This window comes from Anolis sagrei, chromosome 5 (assembly GCF_037176765.1).
Source record: "Anolis sagrei isolate rAnoSag1 chromosome 5, rAnoSag1.mat, whole genome shotgun sequence".
Taxonomy (NCBI): domain Eukaryota; kingdom Metazoa; phylum Chordata; class Lepidosauria; order Squamata; family Dactyloidae; genus Anolis; species Anolis sagrei.
Window position 1 is genome coordinate 158,209,969 of NC_090025.1, and position 23,608 is coordinate 158,233,576.

The following is a 23,608-nucleotide window of genomic DNA, read 5'->3' on the forward strand; positions in this document are numbered from 1 at the left end:
TGATTTTGCCATTTGAGAGTTCTAGTTGTTGGGATTTATAGTTTACTTACAATCAAAGAGAATGCTGAACTCCACCAATGATGAAATTGAGCCAAACGTGGCACACAGGACTCCCGTGGCCAACAGAAAAGACTAGCAGGGTTTGGTGGGCATTGACCTTGAGTTTTGGAGTTTTAGTTCATCTACATCCAGAGAGCAGTGTGGACTCAAACAATGATGGATCTGGACCAAACTTGGCACGAATATTCCATATGCCCAAAGATGAACACAGATGGAGTTTTTTTTTTGCGGGGGGGATAGACCTTGACATTTGGGAGTTATAGTTACTGGTATTTATAGTTCACCTATAATCAAAGAGCATGCTGAACCCCACCAATGACAGAATTGGGGCAAACTTCCCACACAGGACCCCCATACTTAAGACCATCCTGTCCAACTCCCTTCACAATGGCAAGAAAACGTAATCAAAGCCTGTCTGACAAAGAGCCATCCAGCATTAGATATAGATATATATGATTCATACACAGATATAGTATTCACACACATGTGAATACTATATCTGTCATGTGTGTGACAGATATAGTATTATGGACTTGAAAGGGACCCCTAAAGAACAATTATATGTTGCATATAAAGGAGATTCCATCTGAACATGAGGAAGAACTTCCTGACTGTAAGAGCTGTTCAGCAGTGGAACTCTCTGCCCCCAGTGTAGTGGAGGCTCATTCTTTGGAGGCTTTTAAACAGAGGCTGGATGGCCATCTGTCAGGGGTGCTTTGAATGCAGTATTCCTGCTTCTTGGCAGGGGGTTGGACTGGATGGCCCATGAGGCCTCTTCCAACTCTTTGATTCTATGATTCTATGCAATCTCCACATCAACACTGACAAAGAAACAGTAAGAAATACTGTTTACCCAGAAGCATAAAGAAATTACATATATTAGAAACCAACACCTTCTCATTACTTTATTTTCCAGATCACCAGACTGGGCCACAGCAACGCGTGGCAGGGGACAGCTAGTTGAGCAATAAGAGGTTCACGATCTGAACTGTATGTGTATTTGTGGAGGACTTGGGGGCGGGGCCTACAGAGGGCTGGGGGCGGGGCCAGACGGGAGGGCGGGGCAGAGCTTACGGCGGGACAGGAAAGGGGCGGGGCGTGCAGAGCGCCGGGTGGGCGGGGCGAGCAGATAGTTTGGAGGCGGGGCGTGCAGAGTCGGGCGGGGCCAGCGGTGAGAATCCGCTCCCTGGCCCCGCCCCTGTCCTCCCCGCGTGACCCGGCGGCGGCGCGATGGCGGCTGCGGCGGAGCGGACGGATGAGCTGGTGCGGGAGTATCTGCTCTTCCGCGGCTTCACCAGCACTTTGAAGCAGCTGGACGCGGAGATCAAGGCGGACAAGGAGAAGGGCTTCCGGGTGAGCGCTGCCTGCAGGGATACAGCAAGGAACAGGGAGGAGCGCTTTCCCTACTCGCCTTCCTTCCCTCCCTCCCTCCCTCCCTCCTTCCTCACGGGCACCTTTGTCCTTTCCCTTTGAGCCAGCCTCAGGGAAGACCTGTACTGCACTGCACGTGAGAATGCTTGACACGCGTGTCGGGACTTGCGTGCATAGGGCGTCAGTGGCAGCTAGCTGGAAAGGCCTGCCTCTTTTCCTGTGACTCTTGGGGCGCATCTATACTGTGGTTTGACAACACTTTCACTGCCATGGCTTGATGCTGAGTATTGATGGGAGTTGTAGTTTGGGAGGGGGGGCACCAGCACTCCTCGGCAGAGAAGGCTAAAGACCTTGTGAAACTACAACTCCCAGGATGCCATAGGATTGAGCCATGGCCGTTCAAGTGTCAGGCCCTCCAGGTGTTTTGGACTTCAACTTCCACAATTCCTAACAGCAGGTAGGCTGTTAGGAATTGTGGGAGTTGAAGTCCAAATATGGCCTTGTGAAACTACAACTCCCAGGATACCATAGCATTGAGCCACGGAAGTTAAAGTGTCAGTCTGTAGGTAGGCTATTAGGAATTGTGGGAGTTGAAGTCCAAAGATGGCCTTGTGAAACTACAACTCCCAGGATACCATAGCATTGAGCCACGGAAGTTAAAGTGTCAGTCTGTAGGTAGGCTATTAGGAATTGTGGAAGTTGAAGTCCAAAGATGGCCTTGTGAAACTACAACTCCCAGGATACCACAGCATTGGGCTAAAGACCTTTGGGCTAAAGACCTTGTGAAACTACAACTCCCAGGATGCCATAGCATTGAGCCATGGCAGTTAATAATATTGCAAAGAACTGGTGGGATCACAAGACGGACAAATTTGCAGAAAATGAACACACCAAACTACACTGGGACTTCTGAATTCAGACTGATAGAGTTTTGGAGCATAATACTCCTGACCTCACGATCATGTTAAAAAACTAAGTATGGATCGTCAATGTTGCAATCCTAGGTGACAACAGTATTTAAGAGAAACAATTGGAAAAGCTGACACAATATGAGGATTTAAAGATTTAACTGCAAAGACTCTGGCACAAGCCAGTAAAAGTGGTCCCAGTGGTGAACAGCACACTGGATGCAGTGCCTAAAGACCTTGGCCTGCACTTAAACACAATCGGCGCTGACAAAATTACCATCTGTCAGCTTCAAAAGGCCACCCTACTCAGATCTGCACAAATTATTTGTTGGTACATCACACAGTCCTAGACACTTAGGAAGTATCTGACGTGTGATCCAATACAACAGCTAGCACAGTGATCTTGTGTTTCAAATAATAATAATAATAATAATAATAATAAACATCAACAAAATCACGATCTGTCAACTGCAAAAGGCCACCTTACTTGAATCTGCGCGCATCATTCGAAAATACATCACACAGTCCTAGCTACTTGGGAAGTGTTCGATTTGTGATTTTGTGATACGAAATCCAGCATATAGATCTCATTTGCTGTGACATACTGTACTTTTGTGTCAATAATAATAATAATAATAATAATAATATACTTTACTTATATTCCATTCTCCATTTTCAAGCTGAGGAGCCTGTGTTGTCATCTCCTGGTTGTGTGGCTTGTTTGGATTGTCTCTGCCTTTTCCCACCAAAGTGGTACCTATTTATCTACTCACATTTGCATGTTTTTGAGCTGCTGGGTTGGCAGGAACTGGAGCTGACAGATGGAAGCAAACCCAGTCTCTCTTGGATTTGAACTACCAACCTTCGGGTCAGGAGTTCAGCCAGGCTTCAGGTCAGCAGTTCAGCATCACAAGGATTCAACCCAGTGGTTCCCAACCTTTGAGCCTCTAGTTCAGTGGTTCTAAACCTGTGGGTCCCCAGGTGTTTTGGCCTACAACTCCAAAAATCTCAGCTAGTTTACCAGCTGATAGGATTTCTGGGAGTTGAAGGCCAAAACAACCTGCTGGTTGAGAACCACTGCTCTAGGTGTTTTGGGCTTCAACTCCCAGAAATCCCAGCCAGTTTACCAGCTGTTAGGAACTGTGGGAGCCGAAGTCCAAAACACCTGGAGGCCCAAAGGTTGGGGACTGCTGGTTTAAGCCATTGTGCCACTGTTGCTGCAATATGCCTATAATACCTTGCTAGCTGACTTCTTCCGCATGTTCCCGTACAACAGGTAGCCAAAGATGCATACTGGGCTTGAACCTGGAGATATGTACTGCCTCTGAATATCCATTGATAGGTCAAATCCCTCTTTAAAGCCATAGTTAGCTTGCTTTCTCATGCATTCTTGTTCATTAAATTTACCTAATCCTGGGGTTTGAAAAGAGGTGAATGGTTGCTTCAGGAATTACTGAGGTTATTTGAATGCACAATGTACTTCAGAACTGATTCCATAAATGGTTCCATATATGTATGTTCTCAATTGCACATAACTTTTGTTGTTGTTTCAAGATGTTTTATAAGTATGCTCCAATGTTGTTTATTTTATTGTTTATTATTTGGTCTGTCTATTATGTTATGCTGGCATCGAATGTCTGCCAAATTTTTGTTGTAAATTGCCCTTAGCCCCCTGAGGGAGATAGGGTGGGATAAAAATAAAATTATTATTATTATTATTATTATTATTTTGTTAAATTTTCATTTTTTTCCTAGAAGAATATAGTAATTTCTAAGAACAGTCTAATGTTTTACAAAACCAAGTGTCAGATGATTCCAAGTGTGTGCAATACAAGAATGTTACGTCACTTGGCTTCAAACAATATTTCTATTTGTTTTGTAGACAACTATTCAGCAGAGCTCTTGCTCCAGGGCCATTGCAGATGTCAGGATCTGGGGTGTGTGGATGGAAAGGAATTCCATGCATAAAAGCGAAAGACAAGCCTGTGATGCATATTCATGAAAGCTCTCCATAGTTCAAACATAGGGCTGTTATAGACCTTGACCCAATTGTCCTGTATTACGACTTTTGTTATCAGACTTGAGAAACTGCAAGTCGCGTCTGGTGTGAAAGAATTGGCTGTCTGCAAGGACGTTGACCAGGGGACGCCTGGATGTTTTACCATCCTGTAGGAGGCTTCTCTCATGTCCCCACATGGGAAGCTGGAACTGACAGAGGGGAGCTCACCCTGCTCTCCAGATTTGAACCGCCGATCTTTCAGTCAGCAGTCCTGCCATCACAAGAGTGGCATACTTTATTTATTTATTTAATATATTTGTATACCGCCCCTCTCAGCCTTCCGGCGACTCGAGGCGGTTTACAAGGCAAAAATTCAATGCCACCAAAAACACAGATGCAATATACAATATAAAACGTCAACAGCAATAAAATCAACACTTTGTCCTTTTCTTGAGGCCACTTCCTTAGTTTCCTCAGATCCCATAGACCCACTCATCCATATATTTAATTGCATCTTTTGTTTCGTTATGATGTTGCAATTGCCTGCCATGCTAACATACTTCCATTTCTGTTGATGGCATAGTGCCATATGCAGTCACCTAGGTTCTTATCCTTAACTATCTCTCCTCCACTCTTTTATCCCATTCTCATACAATGGGAACCATAGGCCCTTCAGATGCTATTGCATCAATACTTCCCAGCCATCTTTACCATTGGCTAAACTGGCTGGGGCTGCTGAAAGATGCAGTACAACATGATCCCCTCTCAAACAACCTCATATAAAAAAGGCAATCTCATAACGCTATCTAACAAAATTTGAAAAAAAAAAGTTCATGGTTTGAATGTATTCTCTCCTGTTTAATTGTGCGGTAAAAGGTAAAGGTTTCCCCTTGACATTAAGTCTAGTCATTTCCGACTCTGGGGGGTGGTGCTCATCTCCATTTCTAAGCCGAGGAGCCGGCTTTGTCCATAGGCACCTCCAAGGTCATGTGGCCAGCATGACTACATGGAGTGCCGCTATCTTCCCGTCAATTGATCTATTTTCAAACTGCTAGGCTGGCAGAAGCTGGGGCTAACAGTAGGAGCTCATCCCGCCCCCTGGATTCAAACTGCCAACCTTTTTGTCAGCAAGTTCAGCAGCTCAGCGCTTTAACCCGCTGCGTCACCAGGGGGCCTGAATTGTGTGGTACTTACTTTGAAAGTAGTTGTTATACTCCGGAAACTTCACTTCTGTGGCTGCCCTAAACTATTTTGAATTGATTGAGACTCTATGAGATATTCATTGAAAAACTCTACCAAATTATGCTATAGGGCGTCCTGCAAAAACAACATTTTTGCTGTTGAATAAACTTATTCCATGTTCATTTTGATAGAACCCATTCGGAAATGACATTTATAACCCAGGAACAAAAATCGTATTCCATAGTGTAATTCAAGATGGAAACCTTGACTTTGGAAAATAAAACGTTAAACTAAATGGGATCACTGAACAAGATGATTCCATCACGGGTTACAATGCCAAGGATGACTCTTTCGAAAGCAGGAACGAAGTGTTCTGTTGAAATCACCCTTCTTGGTTTCAGTTAGTCTCTTAACCAATTAACATTGGGTTGGGATGTGACAAAGGGGAAGTCTCAGTCAAGTCTAAGTTTATAGCTTTTCCCCAAGCCTTTCTTCTCTAATAGTAATGAGTGTCTTAAGGAGTGTCTTCCAGGAAAATCTTGGCATCCTCACTGCCTTGTACTGTAGAACAAAGACCAGCTCTTAGCAATAATAATAAGCTTTATTTATACCCCGCCACCATCTCTCCAAAGGGGACTCGAGGCGGCTAACATGAGGCCAAGCCTAGAATTACAGTACAATAAAATAAAATACTAACAGCAAATAATAACATCAAAATAAAATGCATAAAATGACAGAAAATGAAATAAACAGATGCAAAATAACGTGATGAAGAAATAAAATAAAAGCACAGTTTGTGGGCCAAATGAACAGAATAAGATTGATAAAACCTTGGGTGGGATAAGTAAATAGAGAAGTATGTGTCTGTGGGAGAGCTCAGAAGGGATGAACAATGGGATTGAGCCTTCATTAAAGACAAGGGAAAGTGCGTCATGAGGACAGAACTATAGTTGGGACGGATATGATATATTTTATTTTCCGAGCCCAATTCAAGGTGCAGGTTTTGACCTACAAAGCCCTGAACGGTTTGGGACCCACCTACCTGCACGACTGCATTTCCGTCTACGAACCGACACAACCTCTTCGACCTTCCGGAGAGGCTCTTCTCTCACTCCTGCCTGCATCACAAGTGCAAATTGTGGGGATGAGAGAGAGGGCCTTCTCTGTGGTGGCCCCCCGGCTCTGGAATTCACTCCCCAAAGATCTTAGGCAAGCCCCCACATTGGCAATCTTCAGGAGGAACCTGAAAACCTGGTTATTCCAATGTGCCTTCAATGATTGAGTGTAAGATACTCCCTGACCAAACTTTGCATAAAATGACCTCAGAAACACTTTATTTTATGGTTCATGCAATTAAATCCTTCCTCATCCCCAGATCCCCCTCCCCGATAATTTACATTGTCGTATCTCCCAGTGTTTTAAAATTTTATCTTTGAATTTGGCCCTGCTCAGTGTAATTCCTTTGTGTTTTAATGTTTGATTTTATATTGCTGTGTTGTTTATTATATTGGTTTTGCATTTTATGTATTTTATTTTCTGGTTTTGTTATGCTTTTGTGTTATATTGTGTTTACTGTACTGATGGCCGTGGCCTCATGTAAGCTGCACAGAGTCCCCCTGGGGGAGATGGAGCGGGCTAGAAATAAAGTTTTATTATTATTATAGGGATATGTGTTCATTCATCAAAGGCACACCGGAAGAGCCAAGTTTTTAGGTCTTTCTTAAAGGCTGCCAGGGTTGCCTAATCTCATGAGGTAGCAAGTTCCAAAGCCGAGGGACCACAATGGAGAAGGCTCTCTCTCTTGTCCCCACAAGTTGCACTTGTGATGGAGGTAGGAGTGAGAGGAGGGCTGCTCTTGAAGATCGAAGAGATCATGCAGGATTGTAAAAAAGAAATGTGGTCACGAAGGTAGGCGGGTCCCAAACGGTTCAGGGCTTTGTAGGTGATAACTTGCACCTTTAATCGGGACCGGAAAATGAACAGCAACCAATGGAGTTCTTTAAGGCGGGGTAGACCTCTCCCTGTAATTGCTCCTGTTAGCAGTCTGGCTGCCGATCATTGGACTAATTGAAGTTTCCCGGCCATCTTCAAGGGCAGCCCCATATAGAGTGCGTTGCAATAGTCCAGTCTAGAGGTAACTAAGGCGTGGACCATAACGGAGGGATTGCCCAAGGCAGCAGATGCTGGAAGGTGGCAGTCGGGTATTGAAGGAGATTGCTGTCTGCTGTGCAGGTCTCTGCTTTGGACCTGCTTGGGAAGGTCACTATCCCACCACTACTGTTGAAGAAAATTCATTTGACAGCCTAGTTGACTCTTGAATATGGAACAGAATTGTTTTTCTTTTGTTTTGTCTCTGGCAGCAACATGTCTTGTAGCAGGCCTACTATAAAAGCTTCTCTAGAGAGAGAATGGGGGTATGTTGTGCTAAATTCTGGGCGATCGAAGCTGACTATTACATGGGCGAGAGCTAATTGCTTCTTTTGGGTTTATTTCCAGGTGGATAAAATAGTGGATCAACTTCTACAGTTCGTTCACAGCTATGACCTGGCTGCCCTCCGGGATTACTGGAGTTATCTCGACAGGCGTCTTTTTAGCCGATTGGAGGATGTGTACCGGCCAACGGTGAACAAGCTGAAAATCAGTTTATACCGCTACTACCTCGTTCACACTGTGCAGGTCTGTACCAAGTGAGCCTGAAATCTAAATGCCATGGTTTGTTAGGAGAACCAGTACCTCACCTAATTGTGTGCTGCAAAATGCTACACAGAGCTTTCTGTGCTTTGTGCTGTTTGGTGGGAAAGGGTTTGGGGTTGAGAACAACTGAGCAGAGAGATCTGTATTGGGAGCTGCTGGTGGTGCAGAAATCTGAGCCTTTTTCGGTTTTCTCTATTTTAGACAAACAGGAACGATAAGACACAGGAGTTATTTCTCAAGCAAGCCGCTGAACTTCAAAACCAAGCTGAGTGGAAGGACTGGTTTGTTCTGCCCTTCATCCCGAGCCCAGAGACAAACCCTATCTTTGCCTCATATTTTTCCCGCCAGTGGGCAGACACTTTCATTGTTTCCCTGCACAACTTCTTGAGTGTCGTCTTTCAGTGCATGCATATCCTTTTTAAGTGTGGAAGACTAATTTTTAAATCCCTAGATTCTCAGCCTGTGGGTCCCCAGGTGTTTTGGCCTACAGCTCCCAGAAATCCCAGCCAGATATACCAGCTGTTAGGATTTCTGGGAGTTGAAGGCCAAAACATCTGAGGATCCACAGGTTGAGAACCACTGTCCTAGATATATTTCCTACAAGTCACATTGTTTGGACTTTCCTCAATCCACCTTGCTAGGACCAGAACTCAATAGAATTCCCTTTGTTTTGGGTGGGGTACAGCTTTGCCTTGTTGGCTGGAAGACTCTGCTAGTTATATTTCCAAAAGGCAACTCCAAATTCCAGCTAGGACTTAGAATCATAGAGTTGGAAGAGACCTAGTGGGCCATCCAGTCCAAATTGCATTCAAAGCACCCCCAACAGATGGCCATCCAGCCTCTGTTTAAAAGCTTCCAAAGAAGGAGCCTCCACGACACTCCGGAACAGAGAATTCCACTGCTTAGCAGCTCTCACAGTCATGAAGTTCTTCCTAATGTTCAGATGGAATCTCCTTTTTTGTAGTTTGAAGCCATTGTTCTGTGTCCTATTCTCCAGGGCAGCAGAAAACAAGTTCGCTCTCTCCTCCTTATGACTTCCCTTCACATATTTATACATAGCTATCATGTCTCCTCTCAGCTGTCTCTCCTTCAGGCTAAACATGCCCAGCTCTTTAAGCCACTCCTCATAGGGCTTGTTGTTAAAAGCAGCAAGACTCAGCATTGTTCTGGCTGTACCGTTCTATTCTATAGCCCATGAAAATGTATGTTTCTTCACTGAATCAAAGAAACAAGATCCTTGCAGCCAAAGACTGGGCGGTTTTCATATAAATTGGCATATAACATTTGGCCTAACTTTCCTGGAGGTGGAATTCTGCTTCATTCTTGTCTTCAGGGACCACAGTCTCTTTACCTCCAGTTTTAGTGTTTTTTTTTTTATTTTGCCTCTTTCCAACAGCTTTCCACCTAATTATTTCTTCCTATGTGACAATTTGATTCTCATCTTCCAGCAAAATTAATTTTCCTAATGTAGCGTCACAGTTTTGGTTTATTTCGTACTGTAGGTAAGCATTTCATGGCAGCAGCACCACAACTGTTGGACAGATTTGTAGTAGGTATTTATTTATCATGTCAGAAGCAAATTGAGAGTACAGTTGTAATGTATTTAAAAACACAAAGTTAAAAAACTTGACATTATATTAATGTCCTTTGACCAGTAGCTGGCCACTTGGAGTGGCTTTGGTGTTGCTTTAAGAAGGTTCTCCATTGTGTATGTGGCAGCGCTCAGACTGCATTGTAATAGGTGGTCTGTGGTTTGCTCTTCTTCGCACTCGCATGTTGTAGACTCCACTTTTTAGCTCAGTTTCTTAAGGTTGGCTCTGCATCTCACGGTGCCAGCGCCTTCCAAGTTGGCCAGTCTTCTGTGTGCCCAGAAGGGAGAATCTCATTTGCTATCAACCATGGATTGTGGTTCCAGGTTTTAGCCTGCCACTTTTGGACTCTTGCTTGCTGAGGTGTTTCTGCGAGTATCCCTTTGTAGTAGTTTGTAGTAGGTAATGGTGGTAGTTAGCATTCAACCAGGTTTTTTATAAGAAATAATTCCCCTCCTGTCATTTATGATAATAGTAAATTCTTTGTGTGGTAGGGATTCTGCATGTAATAGAAAGATGGGGAAAATGATATTGATAAAACAGGAGTCACACAAATAGCACACATCTATTTGAATTTTCCATAGGCTCAAATAGGTCTAAAAGTTCCTCTGGAAAATGCTTGTGCCATGATGTGCCTCTGAAAGAAGGCATTTTATAGGCATGTTTCCTTTTTACTTCCTTAACTTGTCTTACCCGTGCCAGTAATCTTGAATTTTGAGACAGAATGTCAAAGAAGTAATCTCCTACAGGAAGAAAATGAAATCTTACGCCAGAAGGTAAAAAGAATTCTTAGTTTCCATGCAAAAAAAAAAAAAAAAGGTTTTGGTATTAAAATGAAACTATTCACATTATTCACAAGTCTTTAAGACAGCAATGATTAGCAAATCATGGTGTGAATGAGCAAGAATTGTGGAATGGTTATGTTTTTGGATTGCAAGTCCCAGAACCCCACAACTAACGTAGTCTACTATCTTTTCCAAGGGCCCTTCCACACAGTCATATAACCCAGAATATCAAGGCCGGAAATCCCACAATCTCTGCTTTGAACTGGAATATATGGCAGTGTGGACTCAGATAACCCAGTTCAAAGCAGAGATTGTGGGATTTCCTGCCTTGATATTCTGGGTTATATGGCTGTGTGGAAGGGCCCCAAGCCCTGCTTCCCCTCTCATTCATACAGATTAACACTCTGCAAAACAATAGCTTTGCATAGGTTTGTGTTTGAGCATGCACCAATAAACCAGGATGACAAGCTATTCACATTTTAAACTGCTTTTTTATTCTTGTTTGGTCTTATTTAATCATAATCCCTCTTTTTCCCCCTTGTTCATGTGGAGGAGGGTGAAAAATTTACATAAATTCATATTTATTTATTTACGACATTTATATGTCGCGCTTCTCACCCCGAAGGGAACTCAGAGCGGCTTACAAGGTATATATACATACAATATATTATATTATTAGCATAGTACGATATCAGTTTTAAATATTGCTATATTGCACTATACCAATTATATTGTAATATTATTAGTAATATTACATGTAATATAAATATATAATTATAATATCATGTTATTATTAGTATTATATTGCACTACATTATAGTATTATAAATATTACATGTATATACAATATATTGTATTATTATATTATATTATATTATATTATATTATATCATATTATATTATATTATTAGAATAGCACAGGAGACAAGGTGGAACTGTCCCCTGCCCCCCGCTCTTCACTCCGGCCCAGGGGTTGGACTGGATGGCCCATAAGGTCTCTCCAACTCTTTAACTCGTGCGTCTGTAGATGTATGTGTACGTATTGAGAGAGAGAGATAGTGTATGATATAAATCAGAACTTGGAAATGTTGAATTCTTGGATTCCCTTCCTCCTGTGTGGCTACTAGCAGGAGGGTTAATGTCAACTGTAACCCAAGAAGGTAACATTTCCAAGCACTGATAATAAATAATGTTTTGCATTCCCATGCAAGTGCAGTTCATCCACTTTCTTCTCCCTTTTTCCCTCCCCCATTTTGTAAGCTCTTTGCCTTGCAGGCAGAGCACTCCCGGCTCAAGAAAGAGGAACAGCAGCAGCAGCAACAACAAGAGGAGGAGGAATTGATACTCCAACACAAGCTTCCTTCCTATGTGGCGAACATGGACCATCTGGGGGATACAGAGCTGTAAGTCTTAATGCAAGAGGCAGGGTCAGGCAGCTAGCTGCACAGCTGGATGGCAGAGATGCATCTTCACTTTGGCACAATTATTCACTTTCTGGCAAATTCTCTGTGTGTGTTTACTTCCAACAAAAGACCACCAATCTTCACTGAATCTTCAGTAATGCTTGGCATAGATCAGACATGGGCAAACTTTGGCCCTCTAGGTGTTTTGGACTTCAACTCCCACAATTCCTAACAGCCTACCGGCTGTTAGGAATTGTGGGAGTTGAAGTCCAAAACACCTAGAGGGCCAAAGTTTGCCTATGCCTGGCATAGATCATCTCTCTTTGCCAGGAACCATTGTTTGCTTTCTGTTTACTTTGGGAAATTTTTACTCAGTCTCCTTTATAATAGCTATTTTAAGTTTGGGTAATCCAGTCTTGAGCTACATAGGAAGGAGCCCAAATATCCTGTGATGCTAGTAGGTGAAAACAGTATTTTTTTTTAAAGGGGGAAATTATTTATTTATTTATTGTATTTATACCCCCCACCCTTCTCATCCTGAAGGGGACTCAGAGCAGCCTTACAATAGGCAACAATTCAATGCCATATTCAAAAGACATAATAAAAATATACATTAAAAACATAAAATTGAAAAGCAATATGAACATTAAAACCCATTCATTAAAACTATGCAATCCGAAATCATAGTCAAAGCCATTCCAGTCATTATTGCATATATTCCATCTTCACTTATTACACTGCACTACTGGCCAAAGGGTTGGTCCCAAAGCCATGTTTTTACTTTCTTTCTGAAGGTCAGAAAGGAAGGGGCTGACCCGATTTCGCTAGGGAGGCAGTTCCATAGCCAAGGGGACACTACTGAGAAGTCCCTGTCCCTTGTCCCCACCAACCATACGTGCAAAGGAGGTGAGACTGAGAGCAAAGCCTCCACAGATGATCTTAACCTCCAAATTGGTTCATAGAGAGAGATGTGTTTGGACAGATAAGCTGGGCCAGAACCATTTAGGGCGGTGGTTCTCAACCTGTGGGTCCCCAGGCGTTTTGGCCTACAACTCCCAGAAATCTCAGCCAGTTTACAAGCTGTTAGGATTTATGGGAGTTGAAGCCCAAAAAAATTGGGGAGCCACAGGTTGAGAACTACCGATTTAGGGCTTTAAGAACTAAAGCCAGCACTTTGAGTTGTGCTCAGTAACGGACGGGCAGCCAGTGGAGATGATGTGACTCAGAGGTTGTATGCACTCTGTACTCCACTCTGGTGAGAAATCTTGCTGCCACCCATTGCACCACTTGAAGCTTCAAAACAGTTTTCAAAGGTAAACCAATGTAGAGCGCGTTGCAGTAGTCTATTCGGGATGTAACAAGAGCATGGACCATAGTGGCCAAGTCTGGCTTCTCATTGAGTTGGGGAGAGTTTTCTCTAATGTGTGTGCACAATTGGGAAGGTTTTGACTGTCTTTTCAGCCTAAGTGTATCTGGAAGTTGTCCATAGAGTTGCACTGGAGGAGCTAGAGATTTCTAGAGAGGCTTTATCTTGTGTTAAAAATAGTTTTGTTAAAAACAGTTTTCCCATTATATAGGGGCCCTGCACCCCTCACCCTCATAGAAGTGAAGGGCCTGCCCTACTCTATATATAATTTTTCAACTCTTAGGTTTGAGTGAATAAAACATGCCTTTCTAAGCTCCTGCATTTTAGTTGGCCCTTTTCCTGTATTTCTGACATTGCTCCCTCAACGTTCTTGTCCCAGGAGTTCCCTCCCAACACCATGTACGAAGGTTTGTTTATTTTCCTATCTCTCTATTAGTTCTCCCTTACAATTAGTTCTGCCCCCTTATCTCACCCGGAGTTTTTAAATCATTTTATATATATGCGGCCCGCTCTCTGTCATTATGTTTGGTTTCTATGTTCTGTGTATATTGTTTTATATGTTTTGATTTTTATTTTACTGTAATTTGTATTTTTATATTGTAGTTTGTTGTTCGGGCTTGACCCCATGTAAGCCGCTCCGAGTCCCTGTTGAGGAGATGGTGGTGGGGTATAAATAAAGATTATTATTATTATTATTATTATTATTAATAATAATAATTAATGGCCAAGGGAATTATCTTGACAACCCAGACCTCGTGACTATTATGGCCAAGGGAATTATTATGGCCAAGGGAATTATCTTGACAACCCAGACCTCGTGACTATTTGTGCTTTGCCTTGGCTTTGCCTCGGCTCTACCAAAGAATCATTGCATTTACTCTGGGCTCAAACCCAGCTTCAATTTGTTGGACAGCCAGGGTATTGTTCTTATGATGTTAATTGATTTAAATATGTTTATTAATTTGTTGTTATTGATTGTATTTTACTGTGTCTGTTCTAACTTGTAATCTTTGGGCTTGTCTCTTTATAAACTCCCCAAGTCCCTTTGGGGATATGAAGGTGGGGTAAAAAAAAAGCTGTTATTATTATTACACGTTTTAAACATTTAACTTGATCTAAAAGAGACAGACTTCCATGTTTAGTTTCCATCCCACAAAGATTCCCCTCCCCCAGAAATGGGAAATACTGAAAAGAAAAAAGAGAAGGTTTGCATTTGACCAGACTTGGGCCTCATTAAGCAGTAGATACAAAGTATGTAACCTGTAAGAAGGGAGGTGGGTCTCAAGAGACAACAAGGCCAAGGGTGATCTTGCCTTGTGTGGAGCCTTTTGGGGATGACTGGTCTTCATTTCTTTCCTTCCATCCTCACCTTTAGTGACATGACATGTAGCCAAAGGAACACAGCTCATTCTCTCCAGGCCCGAGGGGGGTTCCTGTCTTCCTTGTTGTCTCAAGGCAAAAAAGGGGCGTCTAGAGCTTCACAGACAACAGGAATCGCACCAACGCAGACCGTCCTGACTCCTCCAGGGAAGAAAGAGCAGTCGAGCCAACAGGTAAGGACAGAAACATGGTAATAATCGTTATTCTAAGGGTGGTACGATCCTTTTTTGCTTTTTTTGGTAAACAGACTGAGGTTTCTGGGAGCTGAAGTCCAAAACACACGGAGGAGCACAGTTTGAACAACACTGTTCTAGAGAACCAGCTGAGCCATGGGACTTTAGAGCGTCAACAATTAACAATTCATCCCTTGCTTTCTAGAGCATCAAAGGGAAGGAAACGTCAATCAGCTGCAGGGAATCCAAAAGTCATTTCAGTAGCCTGGTGACAACAGAGTCCAGCTCAGTCCAACAGCGTCAGAAGCGCCTGCAGGACCACGGGAAGGAAAGGAAAGAGCTCTTGTCCAAAACAACGTCCCAGGTATGAAGCTGACCTCTTGGATGCATTGCTTGATGTTCCTTCACTTTTTTTCTGTGTGTGGTAAGGAGGAGCAGATTTTCTAGGGTTGTTACTTCTCCCTCATGCTTGTTTGTGTGTAGGACTGCAAAAGAGCAGTTAATTGTTTCCTCTGTTCGTTTTAAAATGAGTCATACATTTCCACTTAGTAAGGGACGAAGAGGCAGCAGTGTTATTGTCACTCTTTCTTGTGACTTGAGGCAGGAAGTGAGGATTCTCCTTTTCCCCCCAAGAATGCAATTGATTCAGAGTTTTGTCCTTTAGTTCAGCAGTTTGCTTGTTTTCTGGATGTGTGGGTCAAAGAACTTATTTGAATGCATGGTTCTTGTGGGCTGGAACAGTCCTCAGTTGCATGTGCCTTGCATTGAAAAAGAGATGTTAGTACAAGCTTCCCCACTTATCTGATGGGGTATGGCACATTGTCAGAAAGGGGATTGTCTTAAAATCCCCCTTTTTGACAATGCAGGGGGACACTAAGGGATTACGAAGGCTTGCTTGGGACCAACCATGTGCACACTGCTTGCAAACTCACTGCTTGGCACCATTCCACCTCCAGCTCACTTTGCAAGTAGCATGTGCAAATGGTGGGTCCCTAGCAGAGGAGCTGATGAAAGAGTGGACCCTTTGTTGCATTAATGGAATTTGTCTGTAATTTGCATGCACTGAAAGAGTGGAACATTGAAAAATAAACTGATGAATAGTGGAGGAAGCTTGTAATTGCCCCTCTGGCCTGTATTTTAGAGTGGAATGTGTAATTGTAAAGAAGATGCCACCAATTTGTGAAGAAGCCACCAGTTTGTAATGGTTTTGTAAAGATGCCACCACTTTGTAAAGGTTTATTAAATTGATAGCGTAGCTAATAGCTAGTAATATTGATTTGGTCTTTCTTCAATATGTAGGGTGACTTAACTTGGAAAGGATTTGTAACAGAGACTGGGCTTTATAAGAAACTGTAACAAGTTTATTGAAATGTAGCAGAAGCTTGATGGTTTCAATGTTTCTCAACTCTCCGCCCCTATTTCCATAGCAACCCAACTCAAAGTGAGCTGAGCTGGCTACCATCCCCCCTCAGTTATGCAACTTTAAATACTTACCCTTTCAAACGCCTATCTATAATTATACATAACTGCAGGTTAAAATTCACACTTCACCACAGTAATAATTGAATAACATGGTGTTACAAGTAGGTGTAGTTCCCTTACTGTTGACCTCCTTGTCAATAAGACAGTTCTCTGGATGATCAGCAATATATACTTCCTTCTGTACTGAAAACAATTAGGTTAATTGCCTCCTCTGTTTCCTTTGTCTTAGTTAGTTATTACTCTGTAAATTGTTCAGTCTCTTTTATTCTCTTATCATGTATCTTTATGGTTTTGGTAAGGAACTTTCCTGTATCTTAATTATTACTCTGTAAAGTGTCCAGTTTATTTTATTCCCTTATCAGGTGTCTTTATGGTTTTGGTGAGGGACTTTTGAAAAAGGTCTCTCATGACTTTCTGGCAAACAAATGTGGACTAGGCAAATTGACGGTTAGGTGGATCTGTAATTGGTTAAGTGAACAAACCCAAAGGGTGCTCAGCAATGCATCCTGGAAAGAAGTGACGAGTGGAGTGTCATAAGCAGGGTTCCGTCCTGGGCCCGGTCCTGTTCAACATCCTTATTAATTACTTAGGTGAAAGGCTAGAAGGCATGATCGCCAAGTTTGCAGATGACACCAAATTGGGAAGGATAGCCAATACTCCAAAAGACAGGAGCAGAATTCAAAACAATCTTAACAGATTAGAGAGATGATTGGCCAAAACTTAAAAAAAAATCAACAGGGACAAATACAAGATTCTCCACTTATGCAGAAAAAATGAAATGCAAAGGTACAGAATGGGGGACACCTAGCTCAACAGCAGTACATGTGGAAAAGATCTTGGAGTCCTTGTGGACTGCAGGTTAACCATGAGCCAACAATGTCATGTGGCAGTTTAAAAAGCCAATGGGATTTTGGCCTGCATTAAAAGGAGTATAGTGTCTAGATCCAGGGAAGTCATGCTACCCCTCTATTCTGCCTTGGTCAGACCACACATGGAGTATTGTGCCCAATTCTGGGCACTGCAGTTTAAGGAGATATTGACAAACTGGAATGTGTCCTGAGGAGGGCGACTAAAATTATCAAGGGTCTGGAGAACTAGCCCTATGAGGAGCGGCTTAAAGAGCTGGGCATGCTTAGCCTTCAGAAGAGAAGCCTGAGAGGAGACATAAGGGGAAAATGTGAGGGGAAGTCATAGGGAGGAGGGAGCAAGCTTTTTTTCTGCTGCCCTGGAGACTAGGACGTGGAACAATGGTTTCTAACTACAGGAAAGGAGATTTCACCTGAACATTAGGAAGAACTTCCTAACTGTGAGAGCTGTTCAGCAGTGGAACTCTCTGCCCCAGAGTGTGGTGGAGGCTCCTTCTTTGGAGGCTTTTAAATAGGGGCTGGATGTCCATCTATCAGGGGTGTTTTGAATGCAATTTTCTTTCTTCTTGGAAAGGGGTTGGACTGGATCTTCCAACTCTATGATTCTATGAATGGCACAAAACTTTGACCCACATTCCCTAAACTCATGAGTCATTTAGCATGTTGAGATGTGGACATGAGTAGCTTAACTGTTTCTCCTGGCTTGCTGTACTATATGCAGGGTCCTTCTCTTGGTTTAGGGCCAGAATATTGAGCGGAAGAGTGAACCTATTTCTACTGAACAAGACCCATCCCCTGAAATGCCACCTGAACAAGCCGAAACCCTGACAAAAGCTTTTGGGTCTAGCAGCGATGCTGGAACCATCAGACAGGAACAACCATTCATTGTCTTAAGCCAGGAAGAGTATGGCGAACACCACTCGTCCATCATGCATTGCCGGTAAGGAGTACTCTCCCTCTACACCTTTGGAAAAGGACTGGATGATGGTTGGAGAACCTTTGTGACTCGGTGGAACAAGCACTGAATGTGTGGCATCTGACTTGGACTTACTCCCAGCCTTTCATCCTCTGTTTTCAGTCTGCAGACTTTGCAGAGTTGTTTAGGATGTGATGCATAGTTAACATCCTTCATCAATGTTAGTGGAAATATCTTACTTCATTGTGGTTTATGGGGTGCAAAAGAATCTGTGGCCATGTTTCCATATTTTAGGCAAAGCAGCTGTGAGTACATCACTCTCATCTTTGTGTATGATAATCCTTTTGTACCTTTGAGACTGAAAAAGAAAGAAAAATTGTATAAGCTTTCATGGACTGGATTCCCCATGCTAGAAATGTATTTTTTTCTGTTAGTCTCAAACATACTACAGGATTGTCTGTGTCTTGTTATGATGAAATAGATTAAATAAGAATTATTATTATTATTATTATTATTATTATTATTATTGGTGGTGGTGGTGGTGGTGGTGGTGGTATTCTCTCTTATGACTAATGCTACTCTATTTAGGGTTGATTGCTCTGGTCGAAGGGTGGCCAGCCTGGATGTGGATGGAGTCATCAAGGTCTGGTCTTTCAACCCCATGATGCAGACAAAAGCTTCCTCCATTTCCAAGTCTCCCCTACTCTCCTTAGAATGGGCAACCAAACGGGATAGATTGGTGAGTAAATGGATATAATAATAATAATAACAATAACAACTATATATTTGCATCATATACATCACACAGTCGTAGACGCTTGGGAAGTGTTCAACTTGTAATTTTGTGATACAAAATCCAGGATATATATCTCATTTGCTGTGACATACTGTATTTTTGTGTCAGTAAAGTTACTACAACAGCACTTTATTTATATTCCGCTCTATCTTCAGAGCGGGTAACAACATACACAGCTGGGCAAACATTCACTGCCTTCGACACAGTGGAATAAAAATGACACACAAATACACAAAACAAAGATAAAGGCTTCCCCTCCCATCTCCGGCTTCTGAAGGCGGTGCTCAACTCTAGCCATGGGGAGGTGCTATTGTTCCATTTCCAAGCTGAGGAGCCTATTGTCCATGGACACCTCCCAGTCGTATTGCCGGCATGGCTGCATGGGCACTTTTAGTACCTTCCCTACAAAGCGGTACCTTTTGATCTATTCACATTTGCATGTTTTCAAACTGCTAGGTTGGCAGGAGATAAGGCTAATAACTTTTCACATTTTCTCTCTTTTTTCCTTCTCTATTCTGATTTCTAGTTGTTGCTGGGTAGTGGAGTTGGAACTGTTCGTCTTTATGACACTGAGGCAAAGAAGAACCTTTGTGAAATCAGTATTGATGAAGATATGCCCAGGTATTTCTCCTGAGCTGATTACCTTTACTTTGTATCTACTGAGTGTAAAGAGTTGTGCCGTGACCCGTTTTATTTACATTACTGCTTGCTGTGATGATATAGGATTTCTGTTTCACAGATTACCAGACCAAGCTTTACAGATGCCGAGAATGGAATCACTTTATTGTTATTGTACTATTGCACAACAAAATTAAATGCCTTCCCCAACACAGATCACAAAAGCAACATTCCCATCCCTCCACACTCCAACCACCACGCACAGCCCCCGGTGCCATATCTATGTGAAACCATGGAATTCAACTTGTAGTAAACCCTCAGGAAAAGAGCTCAGTAATTTATTTTTAAAAGTACTTAGTTAAAGTTATCAATCTGATGATATCAAAGTTTTGCATTACATTACAGGAAAGGAGATTCCATCTGAACGTTGGGAAGAACTTCCTAACTGTGAGAGCTGTTCAGCAGTGGAACTCTCCGCCCCAGAGCGTGGTGGAGGCTCCTTTTTTGGAGGCCTTTAAGCAGAGGCTGGGTGGCCATCTGTAGGGAGTGCTTTGAATATGATTTTCCTGCTTCTTGGCAGGGGGTTGGACTGGGTGGCCCAGGAGGTCTCTTCTAACTTTATGATTTGTAGTTTTACAACATGATTATTTGCAATTCTACTTCTAAAACACTTGGAGTGGGCTTTTTAAATGCTACAATATGTTGCCCTGTGATACAAAACACACTCTTTCCATTCACATTTCTATTGCTGCAACACCCACAATGAAAAACACAAGATATATTAGATTTATGCAGGGTGAGCCCCCCTTATCTGAAATGCTTAGGACCAGAAGATTTCAAAATTTTGGCGTTATTTGCATATAATGTACATAGTAAATTGGAAGCGTTGGGAAAGGAGTCGAGTTACATATCCAGCCCTCACTGAGTTTTTCTCAAGGAGTGATTCGCTCACAACAGCTGGATATTTGATGCAGGAAAGAGAAGTGGGGAGGACTCTGTGATCCGCTGCTAAATTTTGACAAATTCCCAGCAAGAAGCAGATGAAAAAAGTCTAAATGCGTTAGACCAGGAGTCCCCAAACTAAAGCCTGTGGGTTGGATGTGGTCCTCCAAGGCCATTTACCTGGCCCCATCCTAAACTTTAGACCTTGTGTTGCCCTGAGTCTGAAATGACTTGAAGGCACACAACAACAACAACAATCCTAATTGACTTTCTCATCAGCCGAAAACAGAGCCACACTTCTCATTGGAGTACCAGTAAGTTTATGTTGGTTAAAATTGCTCTTCATTTTCAATATTTTATTGATCTTTCCTAGTTTTCTTGCACTATAAATAAGATGTATGCAGTGTGCATAAGGATTCATTCATGTTTTTTTTTCCAAACTATCGCCTGGCTTCCCAAACAGTCTGTGGGACTGTGTTTCTTAAAGGGTTTGAGGACCCCTGCATTAGACTGTTGTGAGCTCAAGGACTATTGCAAAGCTCCAGCTGCCTGACCAATTCACACTATGTTTATGCCTTGTTCCAGAACACCCACTGCATCACTTAGGCATATTCCACCTAGGCAGAAAAAATGAAATGCAAAGATACAGAATGGGGGGGGGGGGGTGCTTGGCTCGATAGCAGTATGTGGTGTCCTTGTGGACAACAAGTTAAACATGAACCAACAATGTGATGCGGTGACTAAAAAAGCCAATGGGATTTTGGCCTGCATAAATAGGAGCCTAGTGTCTAGATCCAGCGAAGTCATGCTACCCCTCTATTCTGCCTTGGTCAGATCACACCTGGAATATTGTGTCCAGTTCTGGGCACCGCAATTGAGGGAGGTGTCATTAAAATTTGGCCTCAGAGCAACAGCTAGGAGGCTCGCAATGAAAGCAAAGTGCGCAGACTTCAATAAACTTCAAAGCCTTGAAGTGGCACATTTTTATTTAGTTACTTTCTAGAGCTACAAAAATAACAAACATAACTATGTACAAGAGAAATCACATACGCGTCTAGCTCCTCCTACGGCATGGCTGGAAGAGAACGTCCAGCAGTCCGTTATCTCAAATCCACGTCATGGGAATATGTGACGTATACAGGAAAAGCTTACAGTTCACTCTCTAGGCAGTAAATCACTGTATGTCTTTAACTCTTGCATAGCATTACATAGCATTACGTCCTGCACCGGACACCCAGAGTTTAAAACTATAAACTGTATTTCACACCAGTAAAAACACTATAGTACTGACAGGAGATATTGACAAGCTGGAATGTGTCCAGAGGTGGGTGACTAAAATAATCATGCATCTGGAGAACAAGTCCTGTGAGGAGCGGCTTAAAGAGCTGGACATGTTTAGCCTGAAGAAGAGAAGGCTGAGAGGAGACATGATGGCCATATATAAAGAGTGAACCTATTACTACTGAACAAGACCCATCCCCTGAAATGCCACTGGAACAAGCCAAAACTCTTAACAAAAAATGGCTTCAAAATACAGGAAATGATATTCCACCTGAACATTAGTAAGAACTTCCTAACTCTGAGAGCTGTTCAGCAGTGGAACTCTCTGCCCCTTTGGAGGCTTTTAAGCAGAGGCTGGATGGCAATCTCTCGGGGGGGCTTTGAATGTGATTTTCCTGCTTCTTGGCAGTGGGTTGGACTGGATGGCCCATGAGGTCTCTTCCAACTCTATGATTCTATGATCATTGGCTGGGCAGAAGGAAAACACAATTTGAATTTGGCAGGCAGCCAGGAAACGGTTTTCAGCATGACTATTGCCCAATCCTAAAATGGTTGCCTCCCTTTATGTGTATTTCAGGATCCTCTCCCTTGCGTGTAGCCCAAGCGGGGCTTCCTTTGTGTGTTCGGCAGCAGCGTCTGGCCTTGTCAACCAGCTAGACTACACAGCTCCCGATTCTGGAGGGAAAGGCGCAAATCAAGTCCCAGGGAAACTGCTTCTCTGGGACACGAAAACCATGAAGCAGCAGGTATAAGCATGTGTAGCACCTTTCCGCTTCATTGTGATTCTATTAGGAAGACTGGGAGATCTTTATAAGGAGTCCCCGTCCCCCCAGTTAATGAAGCATTAGCATATTTCCCTCCTCATTCATATATTTCCAATATAGCCTTTCTGTGACCATTACTTGTGGTGGGAGCATCTTCACCAGAAATTATCAAAAGGAATTATATTTAATTATTTGGTGGGAAGCAGCAGTAGCAAGAAACCACAGAAGACAAGGACAGGGTGGAATTGGTTGAAATGACTTGAATTCCCCTCTGGTTGCAGAAGGGAATGAAAGAAAAGAAGTCCAGATGGAGGAATTCGACTGAGCAACTGGACACCCTGGGGAGTAATTGTCGTCTTGTGTCTGTGCCAAAAGAACATTTCTAGGGGGAAAAGACATTCAGTGAACTGTTTGTTTTTGTTTTTGTCATTTCAGCTCCAGTTTTCCCTTGAACCAGAGCCCATTGCTATAAACTGCACAGCCTTCAACCACAATGGGAATCTGTTGGTCACTGGAGCAGCGGATGGCGTCATCCGTCTCTTTGGTAAATTGCCAGTTTTTTGAATACAACTTGTTTGTTCAAGTACTGTACACCGGCTGGTTCATCCAGTACCCTTTGGGTAGGCAGTTGTGGTGAGGGAGGCCTTTTTTCTACTCCTGGGATGCTCTAGAACAGGCATGGGAAAATTTGGGCCCTCCAGGTGCTTTGGACTTCAACTCCCACAATTCCTAACAGCCTCAGGCCCTTTCCATTGGCCCCTCAGCTGCTTAAGGATCCTGGGGCTGTTAGGAATTATGGGAGTTGAAGTCCAAAGCATGCTGAGGGCCCAAGTTTGCCCATGCCTGCTCTAGAATCTACACAGACTATCAACATTTCTTCCCCCAAAAAGAGGGAGGAGAGAAGGAAGGAAAGAAAGAAGAACAAAACAAAACAAAACTAGATGAGGCTAAAGGGCTTTGGAAGAATTTTTTTAACTATTAAGCACTATTGGGATTTACAAGGAAAATTAGCACTCTGAGAGATAGTTTATAT

General features: G+C 42.8%; 1 protein-coding gene across 2 annotated transcripts in view; it reads left to right on the top strand.

Annotated features, from left to right (window-relative positions):
* Positions 1-1,245: 1,245 nt before the first annotated feature.
* WDR91 (WD repeat domain 91) overlaps positions 1,246-23,608 on the top strand; it is a 28,363-nt gene continuing 6,000 nt past the window's right edge. Inside the window, exons 1-12 of one of the 2 annotated variants that reach the window (XM_067469152.1) lie at positions 1,246-1,413; positions 8,017-8,196; positions 8,416-8,622; positions 10,496-10,579; positions 11,849-11,991; positions 14,733-14,910; positions 15,116-15,274; positions 17,999-18,198; positions 18,763-18,913; positions 19,497-19,591; positions 22,389-22,557; positions 23,011-23,119. In XM_067469152.1, coding sequence (XP_067325253.1) covers positions 1,291-1,413; positions 8,017-8,196; positions 8,416-8,622; positions 10,496-10,579; positions 11,849-11,991; positions 14,733-14,910; positions 15,116-15,274; positions 17,999-18,198; positions 18,763-18,913; positions 19,497-19,591; positions 22,389-22,557; positions 23,011-23,119 — 1,798 coding nt within the window. In that variant the 5' untranslated portion in view covers positions 1,246-1,290. The remainder of the gene's footprint in view (positions 1,414-8,016; positions 8,197-8,415; positions 8,623-10,495; positions 10,580-11,848; positions 11,992-14,732; positions 14,911-15,115; positions 15,275-17,998; positions 18,199-18,762; positions 18,914-19,496; positions 19,592-22,388; positions 22,558-23,010; positions 23,120-23,608) is intronic. The other variant, XM_067469153.1, reaches the window with a different exon arrangement.